The sequence below is a fragment of the Thyridium curvatum genome (assembly GCF_004353045.1).
Source record: "Thyridium curvatum strain D216 chromosome Unknown NODE_100_length_135046_cov_87.379998, whole genome shotgun sequence".
Classification (NCBI taxonomy): Eukaryota; Fungi; Ascomycota; class Sordariomycetes; order Thyridiales; family Thyridiaceae; genus Thyridium; species Thyridium curvatum.
In genome coordinates this window covers 63,282-76,601 of record NW_022156855.1, presented here as the reverse complement: position 1 = coordinate 76,601, position 13,320 = coordinate 63,282, and the positions used below count along the sequence as shown (strand labels likewise).

The window sequence follows — 13,320 nt, the reverse complement described above, 5'->3', positions numbered from 1 at the left end:
TTCCGATTTCCCAGCCCCTTCTCCCTTTCACGATGCCCACCTTCGCGAACTTCTCTACCACCCCCCCGGCCGGTCTCTTCATCAAAAGCTCTTTGATTCTCAAGAACATCAACGTTTTGAAGCCTGTCTTGACAAGCGAAGCGATTAGGGGCGGCCTCATCATCAAGATGTCGACTCCCACCATGTCGAACAACCTCCTCAAGCCGAAGAGGAAATGCGCCGTCCTTCAACTCATCAAGAAGAGCTTCTGGAAAAGTTTGTTTGGTTACAGTACCAAGAACTGCACTAAACCTGCCAAGAATGCCGAATGCGATATCGCAATTCTTGACGAACTCGCCTCGTACAACACCAACACCGGCTGTGGCGACTCGGCCAAGCATCACGAACGGCGCCGAGCCGCAACTCTCATCTTCAAAGAGTTGAGCAACTACACTGTCGAGACCAACTTCGACTTGAAGGGCCGGATTGAACACCGCGCGGCTTCTCAGCTTTGCAAAGAGCTTTCTTTCTTTGATTTCGCTGCGACCATCAAGGATCGCCATGCCGCTCTAGGCATTTACCAAGAGTTGGGCTTCTACAACACTTTCTCCATTGATGATCCAAAAGATCATCAAGTCTCCTCAACCATCGACAACGAATTTCCTCCCACCGACACCACAGACTTCCAGTATAAAACAGAGGCCCATGATAGCTCCCCCCGTGCCAGCCCCGTCTCGCCCTCAGACTCGACATTTTCCTTCCCTGCTCGACGGTCCTCCATCGAGTCGACGACATCTGGTTCCGATTTTACGGATCAGTGCGCTTGCGAGCAGCCTAGCTGCACTGTCTCGCCGGTCGAGACAGACACCGAGGTTATCGAGCTTCTCTCTCCTGTGAGCACCATTGGAAACCGGTCTCCAGCCCTCTTCTCCTTGATCGACGTAGAGGATGACGACAACGACTCAGATATTCTCCCGATACCGCTTCCCGGAGCTTCTTTTATCGCAGATGATAGTGGTGAGGACGACGAAGAGCTCACCACTTCTGCCGCTCCTGCTTTCCACACTGGCCAGACAGTCAACGCCCTCGACAACAGAGTGAGAGTGGACACCGACCCCTGTCGGAACTCTTGGAATGAAGAGTCTGAAGAAGGAGATGATGAAGAAGGAGATGATGAAGAAGAAGAAGATGGCGATGAGTGCTATGGATGGATCTCTTCAGCCGACATGAACAAGGCAGAACTCCACGCTCGAACTTGTGAGGAGTTTGCACTCGATAATGGTCTTGAGCCCTTCCTAGACTCTCACCACGACTCGCATCTATTCGACATCAGGGCTGTGCACTGGGAGTGCCGTGTAAAGTGCCATGAATACTGGTACGGCACTCCTTTCGGAAATGTGTGCGACTGGGAGGTTTTGGACCAGCTTGACCCCTTCGCCGTCGCCTCCGGGGACTGCCCGGAGCTGAGACTGACCACTCCAGAGGGAGAGAACAAGTGGCTCCGGGACCCGCACTACTACGTGGGGAGTGTTTCGTGGGCTGATCTCGACGAAGAGGATGAATACAGGCCTTCCCCTGTTCTAGAGGCACCAAAGCAAGCCAACCAGGAGCTGGAGGCGATGATACAGCAGCTGGAGGAGGTCAAACAAGAGCCGGAATGCGAGTCGGAGCAGGAGGGAGAGAGTGAGGGGTACTACTACCGTCCCTCACTGTGCGACATGAACCGCGAGGAGCTCCGGCAAGCAGCGGAGGAGGACTTCGAGATCCGCTCGTACCTCTGGCGCTACATGGATGACAGCTGGGGCACCCACCTCTTCGATCTCCGCTTGGCGAAGATGACCTGCCTGGACCGCCGCGAGCGACACGAATTTGGCCAACCCTTGGGCTGGACCTGCACCTGGACAATCCTCGACAGCCCCGACCCGTTCCGAAAGGCAGACTCGACCGTCCCAGAGATCATCCTCACCACACCTGAGGGTGAGACAAAGTACCTTGCAGACATGCAGTACTACCCGGGTTCCTCGTCGTGGGCTGACTTTGATGATGAGGATGACTTTTAAATCCGGCTCTTTCTTTCAGATAGGAGAGGACAATGATGATGGATGAGCCTCGGAACTCCTGAACATTAGCTCCACTGTGAGACTTCACTGTATCAACACAAATATAATGACAATCGCACTTGAGGATATTTGCTTCCCACACATGTTTTGTCTTTTGATTCGGTCCATTTATGTCTGATTACTATCTTTTTCCTATGTGATATTGCAACCGCTTAGTCTAGAAAGCCTGTGTAAGAATAGTTGACAGAAGTTAAGAGATACCTCAATGTTAACAAGCATCCGCAATTGATACAAAACTCGGAAAGGGTACATATTCTACTACCTCAAAGGATTGGGCATCATGAATAGTCAAGCCCTTCCGCCAAGAGCCCGTCAGATCTGACCATCACTTGTCTGGGTACGTGCTGACTAGGTATTCATTGTGGTGGGATAAGAGTCAAGACAACAGCCACCAAAACCGACTGCCCAAGATGTATGTACCTACTGTATGATGCAGCTCTCCTTTCAAGATCTTTATTGTTCTTCAGTATGATGGCTGTTTTCTGTGCGTCTGTGACGGTCTCGAGACATTGAGCCTCGGTAGTCGGCTCCGCACCGATGTCCGAAGCCAGGGTACTCTGATTGGCGAGGCTCTCGGTCGCCTCAACCCCACCCTTCATCTATCGCCAACGTGATTCGCCCGGGGAGTTGGACATTCCCCAGACTTTCGGGGAAGGTCTTTTGGGCGGCCACCCTGCAAGGGCATGCAGGCCGTCTTGGCCGGGGAGTTTCACTCTTTGTCTACGTATATGAACTACAAGGGGGAAGCCATCTTCCAGGATCACGAGTTTTCCCTCCCAAAGACGGCAATTATTCAGCCCCAGGAATCTGTGTGGGACCGCGACAATGGCAGAAGCAAAGCGCCCCAACTTTCTCATGGTCGTGGCCGATGATCTCGGCTTCAGTGATACGTCGCCGTACGGCTCCGAGATCAGCACGCCAGCCCTGCAGAAGCTCTCAGACGAAGGTATCCGCCTGACCAACTTCCACACCGCGCCGGCATGCTCACCAACACGGTCCATGCTGCTGTCGGGCACAGACCACCACATCGCCGGCCTGGGCCAGCTGGCCGAGATGATGGAGCGCAGCAAGGACCCGAGCGTGTTTGAGGGCCGCCCGGGTTACGAGGGTTACCTCAACTTTCGTGTCGCCGCGCTGCCAGAGATTCTACGCGATGCGGGCTACCTCAACATCATGTCCGGCAAGTGGCACCTGGGCATGAAGCAGGAGCACTCGCCCTCGGCGCGTGGGTTCGACAAGGTCTTCTCCTTCCTTGCCGGCTCTGGCAACCACTATAACTGGGAGCCGCAGTTCGACAGCGACAAGTACAAGTTTCAGCTGCCGGGCAAGAACAAGCTGTGGATGGACGGCGACAGGTACATGGACCGTAAGACCGAGATCCCCGAGAACTTCTACTCGACTTCGTACACCACGGAGCGGATGCTCGGCTTCCTCAAGGGCCGGACCGAGGAGGAAAAGAAGCAGCCCTTCTTCGGCTACCTCTGCTACTTGGCCCCACACTGGCCTCTCCAGGCCCCGAAAGAGACGAGGGACAAGTATCTAGGCAAGTATGCCGATGGGCCGAGCAAGCTCAGTGAGCGGAGGATCAAAAAGCTCATCGAGCTCGGCCTCGTTCCCGCTGACGTCGTCCCCGCCAAACCTGAGGGTACCCTCGAGGCCGAGTGGGACGAGCTCTCGGACGAGGAACGCGCCCTCTCGGCGCGCAAGATGGAGACCTATGCCGCAATGGTGGAGCTCATTGATGAAGGCGTTGGTCAGGTGGTCGACTACCTTGAGTCCACTGGCGAGCTCGACAACACTTTCGTCTGCTTCATCTCTGACAATGGCGCTGAAGGTGTTAATATGGAGGCATTGCCTGTCATGGGTGGTGAGTCGACCATGGCGCGCATCATCGAGGAGTTCTACGACAACTCGCTCGACAACATCGGCAACCGCGACTCGTTTGTGTACTACGGCCCGCGCTGGGCCTGCGCCGCGACGGCGCCCTCGCGGGGCTTCAAGTGCAGGCCGACTGAGGGCGGCATCCGCTGCCCCTGCATCGTGCGGTACCCGCCCTTTGGCAACGCGCCTGCGGCCATCAGCCACAAGTTCACGACGGTCATGGACCTGCTCCCGACCTTCCTCGAGCTGGCGGGCGTCCCGCTGCCTGGCGCCACCTTCCACGAGCGTGAGGTCGTACCAGTGCGTGGCAAGTCGTGGAGGGCGCATCTCGCGTCCAAGGACTACGAGAGCACCGAGGTGCACGACGAGAACTACCACGTGCACGGTTGGGAGCTGGTGAACCTGCGGGCTATACGTAGGGGCAACTGGAAGGCCGTATGGATGCACCCGCCTCGAGGTACAGGCGAGTGGGAGCTGTTTGATCTGTCCAAAGATCCGGCCGAGAGCAAGGACCTGTCCCAGGAGCAGCCGGAGCTCATGAAGGAGATGTTGGAGCACTGGGAGCGATACTATGCCGAGACGGGAATGTTTGATATCCCCTTTGAGTTTGCGTACGCAAAGGCATGAGGCTTGTTAGTTGAGAATGATATGACATGTCAAATCGAGAGCTGCCTTGAGTGAGTTGATTGGTGCGATTTCACAGCAAGATGTTCGTGTGGGGTTTCTCCATTGGGATCACCTGTTTCACATCCTGAAGATTCAGATCTCCAAACTGGTGTGCGATTATGATGATGATGATAGGTCTTCACTCTCACTTCTCATGAAGTCCCGGGTGCGTGATGATGGAGCACTCGTGCTCTAATCGGCTCTGGCGGGCACTACCTAATATCTTCCCAGGCACTATTGCTTTTCCTGGGGCCCTCAATCTAGCGGTCAGCCAGTAAAAGTCGGCGCCCAAAACATGCCCCTGGCCCCCTTTGGCGCGGCACGAGAGCCCTAATTGCACTGCACCCCTGATGCTTGCAGCCACGTTATCATTTGCATTCTCCCGACTGGTCTCTTCGCTGCCATTCACCCATCTCGACATCTCTCCCCGAATTGAACCATCTGCACCCAAGTCGGCACCGGCTCCACCTGCCCACGTGGAATAACTACTTGTAGGCCGGCAGGGCTTCTCGGCCAGGTTCATCGCGCTGCGGCCAGGCTGTGTCGTATAACGGCACGACCCAAGGGTTTGGAATGTATAAAATGGCTGCATCGGAGGCCAGGGGTCCAGCTCTTCTAGACCTCCCGCCAGTGCCACTGCTGCCAAGACTTGTGGGAGTTGATTCGCCGTGTCATCTTCCCTGCGTGTCAAGATGCTTTCTCATTTCCTAGTCGGCTTGTCGTTCGCCGCTCTGTCGCTGCAGAGCCGCACGCTGCGCAGAGCCGAAGCCGCCACGCGGAGACAACCGCTGAGGTTCAACGCCGACGGGACTTTCCAGATCTCCGTCTTTTCCGATCTGCATTTTGGAGAGAGTACGCGTCTCCCCTTCTCGGTGTCATGCTCACTGACCCTGGCGACACATCATTTCAGCTCTTGCACAGTTGCAGAAGAACGGGCACTAATAGCGCTTTGTTGGCAGATGCATGGGACGACTGGGGGCCGGCCCAGGACCGAGCTTCCGTCCAGGTGATAAACAATGTGCTCGACAAGGAATCGCCCGGTCTCGTTGTCCTGAACGGCGATCTCATCACCGGCGAGAACACCTTCTTGGAGAACAGCACTACCTATGTCGACCAGATCGTTGGGCCCCTCGTCGCCCGCGACCTGACCTGGGCCTCGACCTACGGCAACCACGACAGGGACGTCAATATCACGGCCCAGGGCATCTTCGAGCGCGAGCACAGCTACCCAAACTCGCGCACCCGCTCCATGGTCCAGGACTCTGCCGTTGACGTCGGCGTCTCCAACTACTACCTGCCCGTGTTCGACAGCAGCTGCCGCTCCTGCCACTGCACCCCGGAGCTGCTGCTTTGGTTCTTTGACTCGCGCGGTGGCCACGCCTTCCAGCACGGCTCTACTCCCATCCCAGACTGGGTCGACGAGCGTGTTGTCAAGTGGTTCCGCGAGACCAACGCCGAGCTGGTAGCCCGCCACAACAAGACCATCCCCTCCCTGGCCTTCTTCCACATCCCTGTCTACGCCTCGCTCGCCGCCCAGAATGTCGGGATCGACAAGAACCGCCAGCCCGGAATCAACGACGACGTCCCCTTGGCGCCTCAGGCTCAAGGGTGGTGCCCCGACGGCACCAGCAATTCGAACTGCAGGTACGGCGGCCAGGACGTGCCCTTCATGCAGGCTCTCGCCGACACAGACGGTCTCCTCGCCACCTTCTCCGGTCACGACCACGGCGATACCTGGTGCTACAAGTGGGATGGCGGTCTTCCCGGCGTCCAGGTCAAGGGCACCGGGAAGAACTTGTGCTTTGGCCAGCACAGCGGCTATGGTGGCTACGGAAACTGGGAGAGGGGCGCAAGGCAGGTTCTGGTAACCAAGGATGGCCTGAGCCATGGACTCGTCGACACGTGGATTCGGCTTGAGAGTGGTAATGTCGTGGGTAACGTGGTGCTGAACTCTACATACGGGCAAGATCTGTACCCGGCGACACCCAACACCAAGACGAAATGCCCGGGATGTTAAACAGATGTATCGCCCCCGGATAGGAACTGGAAAAGCATCATGAATGGCCTGGCTTCACACCCACACACAAACACACGCACAACATTGCCAGCATTAGCTCCAAGAGAATATCAGGTTATTTTGTATTTGAGTGCTGCTACCGAGATCACTGGAATAGAACCTCTCGATAGACCAGACTATGGAACGAGTGACAGGATGAAAAACGGTCCGTCCTGGAACAGTTGCACACAATTTTCCGCCTCGCATCCCCGGCCAGTCCGGACCGTATTGCAGCAGCATCTAATGATCGCAGGCAGCCATGGTGGAGAACGAGCTGATGGACTGGGTGTGGTCGTACCAGTAGTCATGGCGGCTGATTTCTGTGTTGCACACGCGGTTGGAATGGGTGCCCGAGCAGCCCCCGCCATCATAGAACAAGACGTTTCCTGGAATATTGAACAGCCTGTTCAGCAAGAAATTACATGCGTCAATCATGACATTCTTTTCAAGCTTACCGTTCGTCTTGAAGGACCCATTGCCAATTCCTGGAAAGAGAGAGGACCAACTGTAGCATTGGTTCAAGTTGATGTTTTGCACGGCGCCGCAGTTGCCAGTAAAGTTGCTTCAGAGACCATAGTCAGAGCCGCGGCACCGCCCTCGGAATACTGGCATAAACAGGGAAAAAAACAGGTCGTGAACCTGGGTGTGTGCGTGGGTATGCTTACTCGGTGTCGCAGGCCCAGACCCAAATCTGGACCTGTCGCTCAGTCAGAGCATTCACGTTGGGAGACTGCTCAAGGGACGGCGCCGCCACGGGAGCGGCGAAAGCAGTCGGCAGGACTGCCATCGTAAGAGCCGAAACCGGCGCGAATTTCATATTGTTGATTCTTTGACAGGTTGAGTGAAGGGTTATTAACTGAGATGCCAATAGATTAGGGACAATTCGGTCCGCAGCGTGCACAATCGGCCCCATTATATACCATGACCAGCAACATACCACTGCCCTGGTACGACTTGCCCCATTCCCACATTTTCAGTGTGTTGTTTGAATTTCATGCCCGCATATACTATCGTATAAGCAATCCTGTTGTCATCTCTTGGGGGCGGTTTCGTGATTCAGAGCCAAGTCTCTACTAACACGAGGTCACTCGTATGCAAGCCACCAAGAACGCTGAGTAATTGGGTCAAAAACAGCGAATTAGAATTGTCAGGCTAGACAGCTTGGCTCAATAAGAAGCTTATTGACAACTCTAGACTGAACTAGATGGGCTATGATGAGTAATGACCATGCTTGCGATTTCTGTCAGCTTACCTAGTATGAAGTCACACACACTAGATTGTCAACCCTGCTAAATACAGATTGATATGACTAAATCACCTGGAAGGGTCCTGCGAGAAGCCTATAGAATTACACGACACGAAAATGTCAAATGTCGACATGTGCCAACTCGACTCTCAAACGTCGTCCTCGCCCTTCCGCTGTGTCTGCGGTTGCCCTACGCTAGCTTCCGTCGCAACCGTGCCGTTGATGCGCCGACTAACGTAGTTTGTAAGGAAATGGTCAATGTCACTCGTGAATAGGGTGGCGATGATGGCCAAGCCTCCGAATGCAATCGACGCCAAGTAGACTGTGCTAAAGCTGTGCGTGTAAGCCAGCTTAACACCGTCGCCGACAGCAGCTGCGATCGCAGGAGTAATCCCGGGCACTGCATCCATGGCTGCGGCGGTTCCGTTGGCGACAGCTCCAAGTACAGCTGGCACCGAGCTCTTAGGAAGGCCGGCCCCAATCGCAGCAGCTGATACGTCGTTGGGCAGGTTGGCAGCCAGGCGCCGCTCGAGGATAGCAACGTAGATGCTGACTGCAGTGACATCGTCAGTGACTAATACGAGAGATGTTACGTTATGAAGCTTTCGAAGTACTCACTTGACACGGTACCGGCTGTATTGCGAACGGATCCTAGGAAACCATTGGCTAGACCGAGGTCTTGCGGAAGGTTGACCAGACCGTTGGCAACGAGAACGATAAGCTCTAGCCAACCGACGAACCAGCCAGCCAGTACCGTAAACTGGAAAAGATCTGTTAGCTGAATTGGAGGATCCTGTTATTCTGACAAGCACACTCACTGCGATAGCCATTCCACGGGAAGAGGCATTGGTGGCCGCCATGGCGCCCATAAACGCTGTAAGCCCACAAGCAGCGACGATGAGCTGATACTTCGAATGGCCTATAGGTTTCAAAAGCGGACCCATGACTATCTCGCCGATGGCGAGTGCAAGGCCAGAGGTACACTGTGCGATACAAGATCAGTAAAGCTGCTCTTGAGGCTTGGTCATGTTCTCGCCCCTTACCGAGATCCAGCCTATAGTAACGTTGTCGGTGCTGTACAACGCGGCGATCTGCTGTGGCCATAGAATAGACAAGGCGAAGAAGACCATCTGTCCTACCGAGCCGGCGATAACTATGGCGATGTAGTTCCGGTTCTTCAGAATCTTGATGGGCAGGAGAGGTTGTTTCAAAGGAACGTATGCCTCTGTGACTCCTGTCAGCCGAGCCCATGACCTCTGAAGGTAAGCTCTGTGACTTGAGTATGTGACTACGTACCGTACAGCCCGAAAAGAATGAGAAGCACAATCCCGATGATCAATGTGGCAAGGACGTGTGCGCTGGTCCAGGAGTAGGCGGCGCCGCCCCAGGCAAGACCAAGAAGGAGCAGCAATTGGCCCGCGCCGTATAGCACGATACCACCATAGTCGAGCTCCAGTAGTTCTTTCTGCCAGGTCAACTTGGAGTGAAGCTGATGCATGGTTGGAGGGAAGTAGCACAGCACCAACAGGATCAGCGACGCGCCGCAGAAGATGGCGAGCAGCCAGTAGCACCATCTGCACAATCTCAGATTCAGCAAGCGGTACCCGAACATGTTTTATTAGTGAAGACGTACCTCCATCCCGCCTCTGTGTTCTCGATCAGAGTTCGGGCAATGACTGGACCAAAGCCGGCAAAGGGGATAACTGCGGTGATCATGGCGGCTTGGGCGTAGCCACGATGCTTGTTGGGCACTAGCTCTTGGATGACGTAGGGGAAGGTCAGCTGAACGGTGCCGGAGAAGCCTTGGATGACTGAGCCGACGATGAGCATGTTGATCGATGTGGCCTTGGCCGAGATCACGGCGGACACGAGTCCAAGAAGTTGACCGCCAATTAGGAACCACCGACGGCCGATGATATCGCCCAAGCGGCCGACGAGCAGAACACCGACACCAGTCACCAAGGAGCCAGCAGTGGTGATGAAGATATAAATGGGCGAAGGGCCTGTTCAATGTCAGCCTGCTGTCAATTTCACAGCGAGGATTTCCACCCTGCGGGCTGCACTTACCAAGGTCGGCATTGATGACTTGGAGACAGCTCGCCTGCAACAAGCTGTTAGTCCGATGCTATTGTTTGTGAGGCACACGACATGACCGAGACGTACAGGCAAGGAGAAGCCAATGTATAGACACACTGCAAGGAGGATAATGCTGGTGGCAGAACCGAGAAACCGAAAGGACCGCCAATATTCGGACGGGATCTCGTCTAGGTCGAGACCCCGAGCCTCGGGAGCTTCCACATCTTGTTCTGTTTGGTCCGACACAGTCGTGTGGAGTCCTTCATGCGCATCGACTGCTGGTTTCTCCTGCTGGCGAGGAGCGGTGGTGTCTGAATCAGCCATGTGAGCGACCAGAGACAGCGGGTCTCGGATGGGATGTGGACGAAAAGCTTGGGGAGCGCCAAGAGCTGCCAAGGTTCACGATGCAGGGCTCACAGCGGCCATGAAAGATGTAGAGAGGGCTTGGCAACGAGTTTATATCAACCCCAGGTTCGCGCCTGCGGGGGTTTTGTCCACGTGGACATGAGTCACTCTCGAGGCTCTGATCCTAGCACGGGTAACTCTTCCGCCAAAGCTCAGCGCCGCCACAGCGGCATGGCTTGATGCCAGGGGTCGCATACCCCAGACTCGCCCCCGCACGAACTCCGCGAGAAAGCTTGTCACCAAGCTCGAACCGGCCCATCCCAACGAATGAAATCGCCAGATGATTCAGACCCCTCCCCTACAGGACCCCGTCGCTGATTCAGTAGCCAAGACGCGTCATCCCCATATCGGTATAGGCTGGCCAAACCAGGAAAGCTTGTCATGCTAGCACCTATATCGCCCTGATAGCTCCAGTGCTTCCGGAATTCCAACTTGGAGCCTGGAAAAGATTACTCGGCGCCAGGTGCCATGTTCGCAAGATTGATGTTAAATAAAGACTATCGGTCTGGTCTGGCCTCAACCTGATGGAGTGCGAGCAGGCGCTCGCCCGAGTAAGGAATACGAGACGCGCGGCACCAAGATGACTCGCAGCAGCTTCTTGCTCCTGGCTGGCGCAATTGCAAGCCTCCAGCTAGCGCACACCGCGGATGCCACGGAAAAGCCCGATGCTGGTTTGGGCCAGATCCCTCTGCCAGACGAGCCCGGCTTCCCAGGCCAACAGAGCGTATTGGTTTATGCAGACGCGTCCAACTCCGCAGGCAATTGCACACACGACAGCGACCTGCTCGTCAAGACGACGCTCTTCACCGTCCAGGGAGCAGTCTCTCCGGAGACGCCCAAGGTCCGGCAGTTCTTAGGTATCCCCTTCGCTCAGCCGCCCATTGGCCGATTGCGATTCCGTCCCCCTGTGACCAAGGTGGCAACCAATGAGATAGTCGACGCAACTAAGTATGGGCCATATTGTTTCCAGCACACTCCTGCTCGCTCGGCCATCTTCTCGGATTACTTTCCCGGCCACCAATTTGTGGCGGGGCAGGTGGAATCAGAGGACTGCCTGACTTTGGACATCTGGGCTCCAAGGAAGGGGTGTGGTGACGATGGTCAGCAGCAGGCTAGAACGCCCGTGGGAGACAAGGCTGTCCTCATCTGGATACACGGAGGGGCTCTGATGACTGGAGATAGCTCGCCCCCTTACACGAGGGGTTCGAAGATGGTTGAGGCTCACCAAGATGCAGTAGTGGTCTCCATCAAGTACGCAGGTCTTTATCACCTTTAGGTAACCCTTTACAGCTGACACAGGTTCCAGCTACCGAGTCAATATCTTTGGCTTTCCTGGAGCGGCAGCACTTGACGGGCGCAAGCTCAACCCGGGCTTCTTGGACGTGCGCATGGCTGTAGAATGGGTCTACCAAAATATTCATTACTTTGGGGGTAGTCCGACCCAGATGATCATATTCGGAGACTCTGCGGGAAGCTCGTGCGTGGACAAGTACATCCACGCCTGGGCGCACGATCCGATCATCAAGGGCGGCATCATGATGTCCGGACAAGGCGAGCTGTCGGCCGACCCCAACGACCATTCCAACTTTGACTACGTCGCCGATAAGTTGGGCTGTATAGGCGACAAGAACAAGCAATTCACATGCATGCAGCAAGTTGGCGCAAAGGAGATTGCTCACGTCTTGAACACTTATGACTCCAAAAGGAATGACGGCAACGTGCTCATCTTTCAGCCTCAGGCGGATAACGAGACGAGCTTCTCCAACTACACCGACCTTCAAGCCAGGGGTCTCTATGCAACAGTAGTGAGTTGGCACCGCATTCCTTCTTCCTTCCATTATGGCTCTGGGCTTATTTGATGATAATCTCTACACAGCCGCAAATCATCGGCAATTGCAACAACGAATTTGCATCTCTCATCACGCCGTTCAACAAAGACGGCGCCGACCAGCAAGTCCTTGATCGCCTTTCTGACGGCATGTTTATCTGTCCTGCTGCAAAAGCCGCAAGGTATGTGTCTTGGTCTAGTTCTCCGTTAGGTTACGTGGGCCAACGCATCCCTTAGGGCCCGTCAAGAATTCGGCAGTCCGATATGGCGGTATCGCTACTTTGGTGAATGGCCCAACTCGAACCCACTACCCTGGCTGCACGCTTATCACGGAAGTAAGTCTCTCTATCGACTTGCTTGTATGCCGGGGGTTGGTACTAATGCAGTCAACGTTAGGTGATATCGCCATGGTTTTCGGCACCGCAGACACATACGAACCCAACACCCCTCAGCAAACAGCTATTAGCGAGTACATGCAGTCAGTGTGGGTCGAATTTGCCAAAGATCCGGAGAATGCTCTGACAGAGAAGTTTGGTTGGCCTAAGTACGTTGCGCACGAGGATACTTTGGTCCGTTTGGCATATGAGAACAACCCGAAACCGACCTTTGTGAAGGGAGACATGTACGATAAAGGCTGTGGTGGGCCCCCGATAGTCTGGCCTATTAAAGAGCTTTGAACAATATTATGCGAAAGTTCAATGCTTAAGTCGAGCTGTATGCCCTGCTACCAAGTAGAAATCTGCAATTGAATCGCACACGGCAGCCTTCTTGGATTGCCGTTGCATCCTCATCACCTCAACTCATAGCTCCTGCAACAGCAGAAAATTGGGCGGAGACAAGATGATTGTTTTTGTTCACGGGTTGAGCGGAGTAGAAGACTAGTGGTCTCCTTTGATCTCAGGCCTGTTCTTGGGTAGCCACCCTTGCTTCACAAGTATTGATAATATATCATAGATCTCTCAGTCGTAATTGTACAAACTGCGGAGGGGTAAGGGTTTGACTAAGGCACAAAAGAAGAATAAGTTCTATATACCGAGAAAAGGGCGGATATGGAAGGAGATAT

At 54.8% G+C, this 13,320-nt stretch overlaps 5 protein-coding genes across 5 annotated transcripts; 3 read left to right on the top strand and 2 right to left on the bottom strand.

The window, feature by feature from the left end:
• Positions 1-32: 32 nt before the first annotated feature.
• E0L32_011195 (uncharacterized protein) lies at positions 33-2,039 on the top strand (the record flags this gene model as incomplete). Its single annotated transcript, XM_031133898.1, has 1 exon — positions 33-2,039. The coding sequence occupies one exon, from the start codon at positions 33-35 to the stop codon at positions 2,037-2,039; it is 2,007 nt and encodes a 668-aa protein (XP_031000833.1).
• An 885-nt stretch (positions 2,040-2,924) lies between these two features.
• E0L32_011194 (uncharacterized protein) lies at positions 2,925-6,663 on the top strand (the record flags this gene model as incomplete). The annotated part of the gene is made up of 2 exons (XM_031133897.1): positions 2,925-4,591; positions 5,358-6,663. The coding sequence occupies 2 exons, from the start codon at positions 2,925-2,927 to the stop codon at positions 6,661-6,663; spliced, it is 2,973 nt and encodes a 990-aa protein (XP_031000832.1).
• Positions 6,664-6,942: 279 nt separating this feature from the next.
• On the bottom strand, positions 6,943-7,519 carry E0L32_011193 (uncharacterized protein; the record flags this gene model as incomplete). Its single annotated transcript, XM_031133896.1, has 3 exons — positions 6,943-7,088; positions 7,158-7,264; positions 7,368-7,519. The coding sequence occupies 3 exons, from the start codon at positions 7,517-7,519 to the stop codon at positions 6,943-6,945; spliced, it is 405 nt and encodes a 134-aa protein (XP_031000831.1).
• A 578-nt stretch (positions 7,520-8,097) lies between these two features.
• On the bottom strand, positions 8,098-10,348 carry E0L32_011192 (uncharacterized protein; the record flags this gene model as incomplete). Its single annotated transcript, XM_031133894.1, has 8 exons — positions 8,098-8,522; positions 8,567-8,708; positions 8,767-8,931; positions 8,992-9,173; positions 9,245-9,522; positions 9,582-9,951; positions 10,016-10,049; positions 10,112-10,348. 8 exons carry the CDS (start codon positions 10,346-10,348, stop codon positions 8,098-8,100), a joined length of 1,833 nt encoding a protein of 610 aa, XP_031000830.1.
• A 661-nt stretch (positions 10,349-11,009) lies between these two features.
• On the top strand, positions 11,010-12,934 carry E0L32_011191 (uncharacterized protein; the record flags this gene model as incomplete). Its single annotated transcript, XM_031133893.1, has 5 exons — positions 11,010-11,680; positions 11,736-12,234; positions 12,306-12,439; positions 12,495-12,592; positions 12,654-12,934. 5 exons carry the CDS (start codon positions 11,010-11,012, stop codon positions 12,932-12,934), a joined length of 1,683 nt encoding a protein of 560 aa, XP_031000829.1.
• Positions 12,935-13,320: the final 386 nt, after the last annotated feature.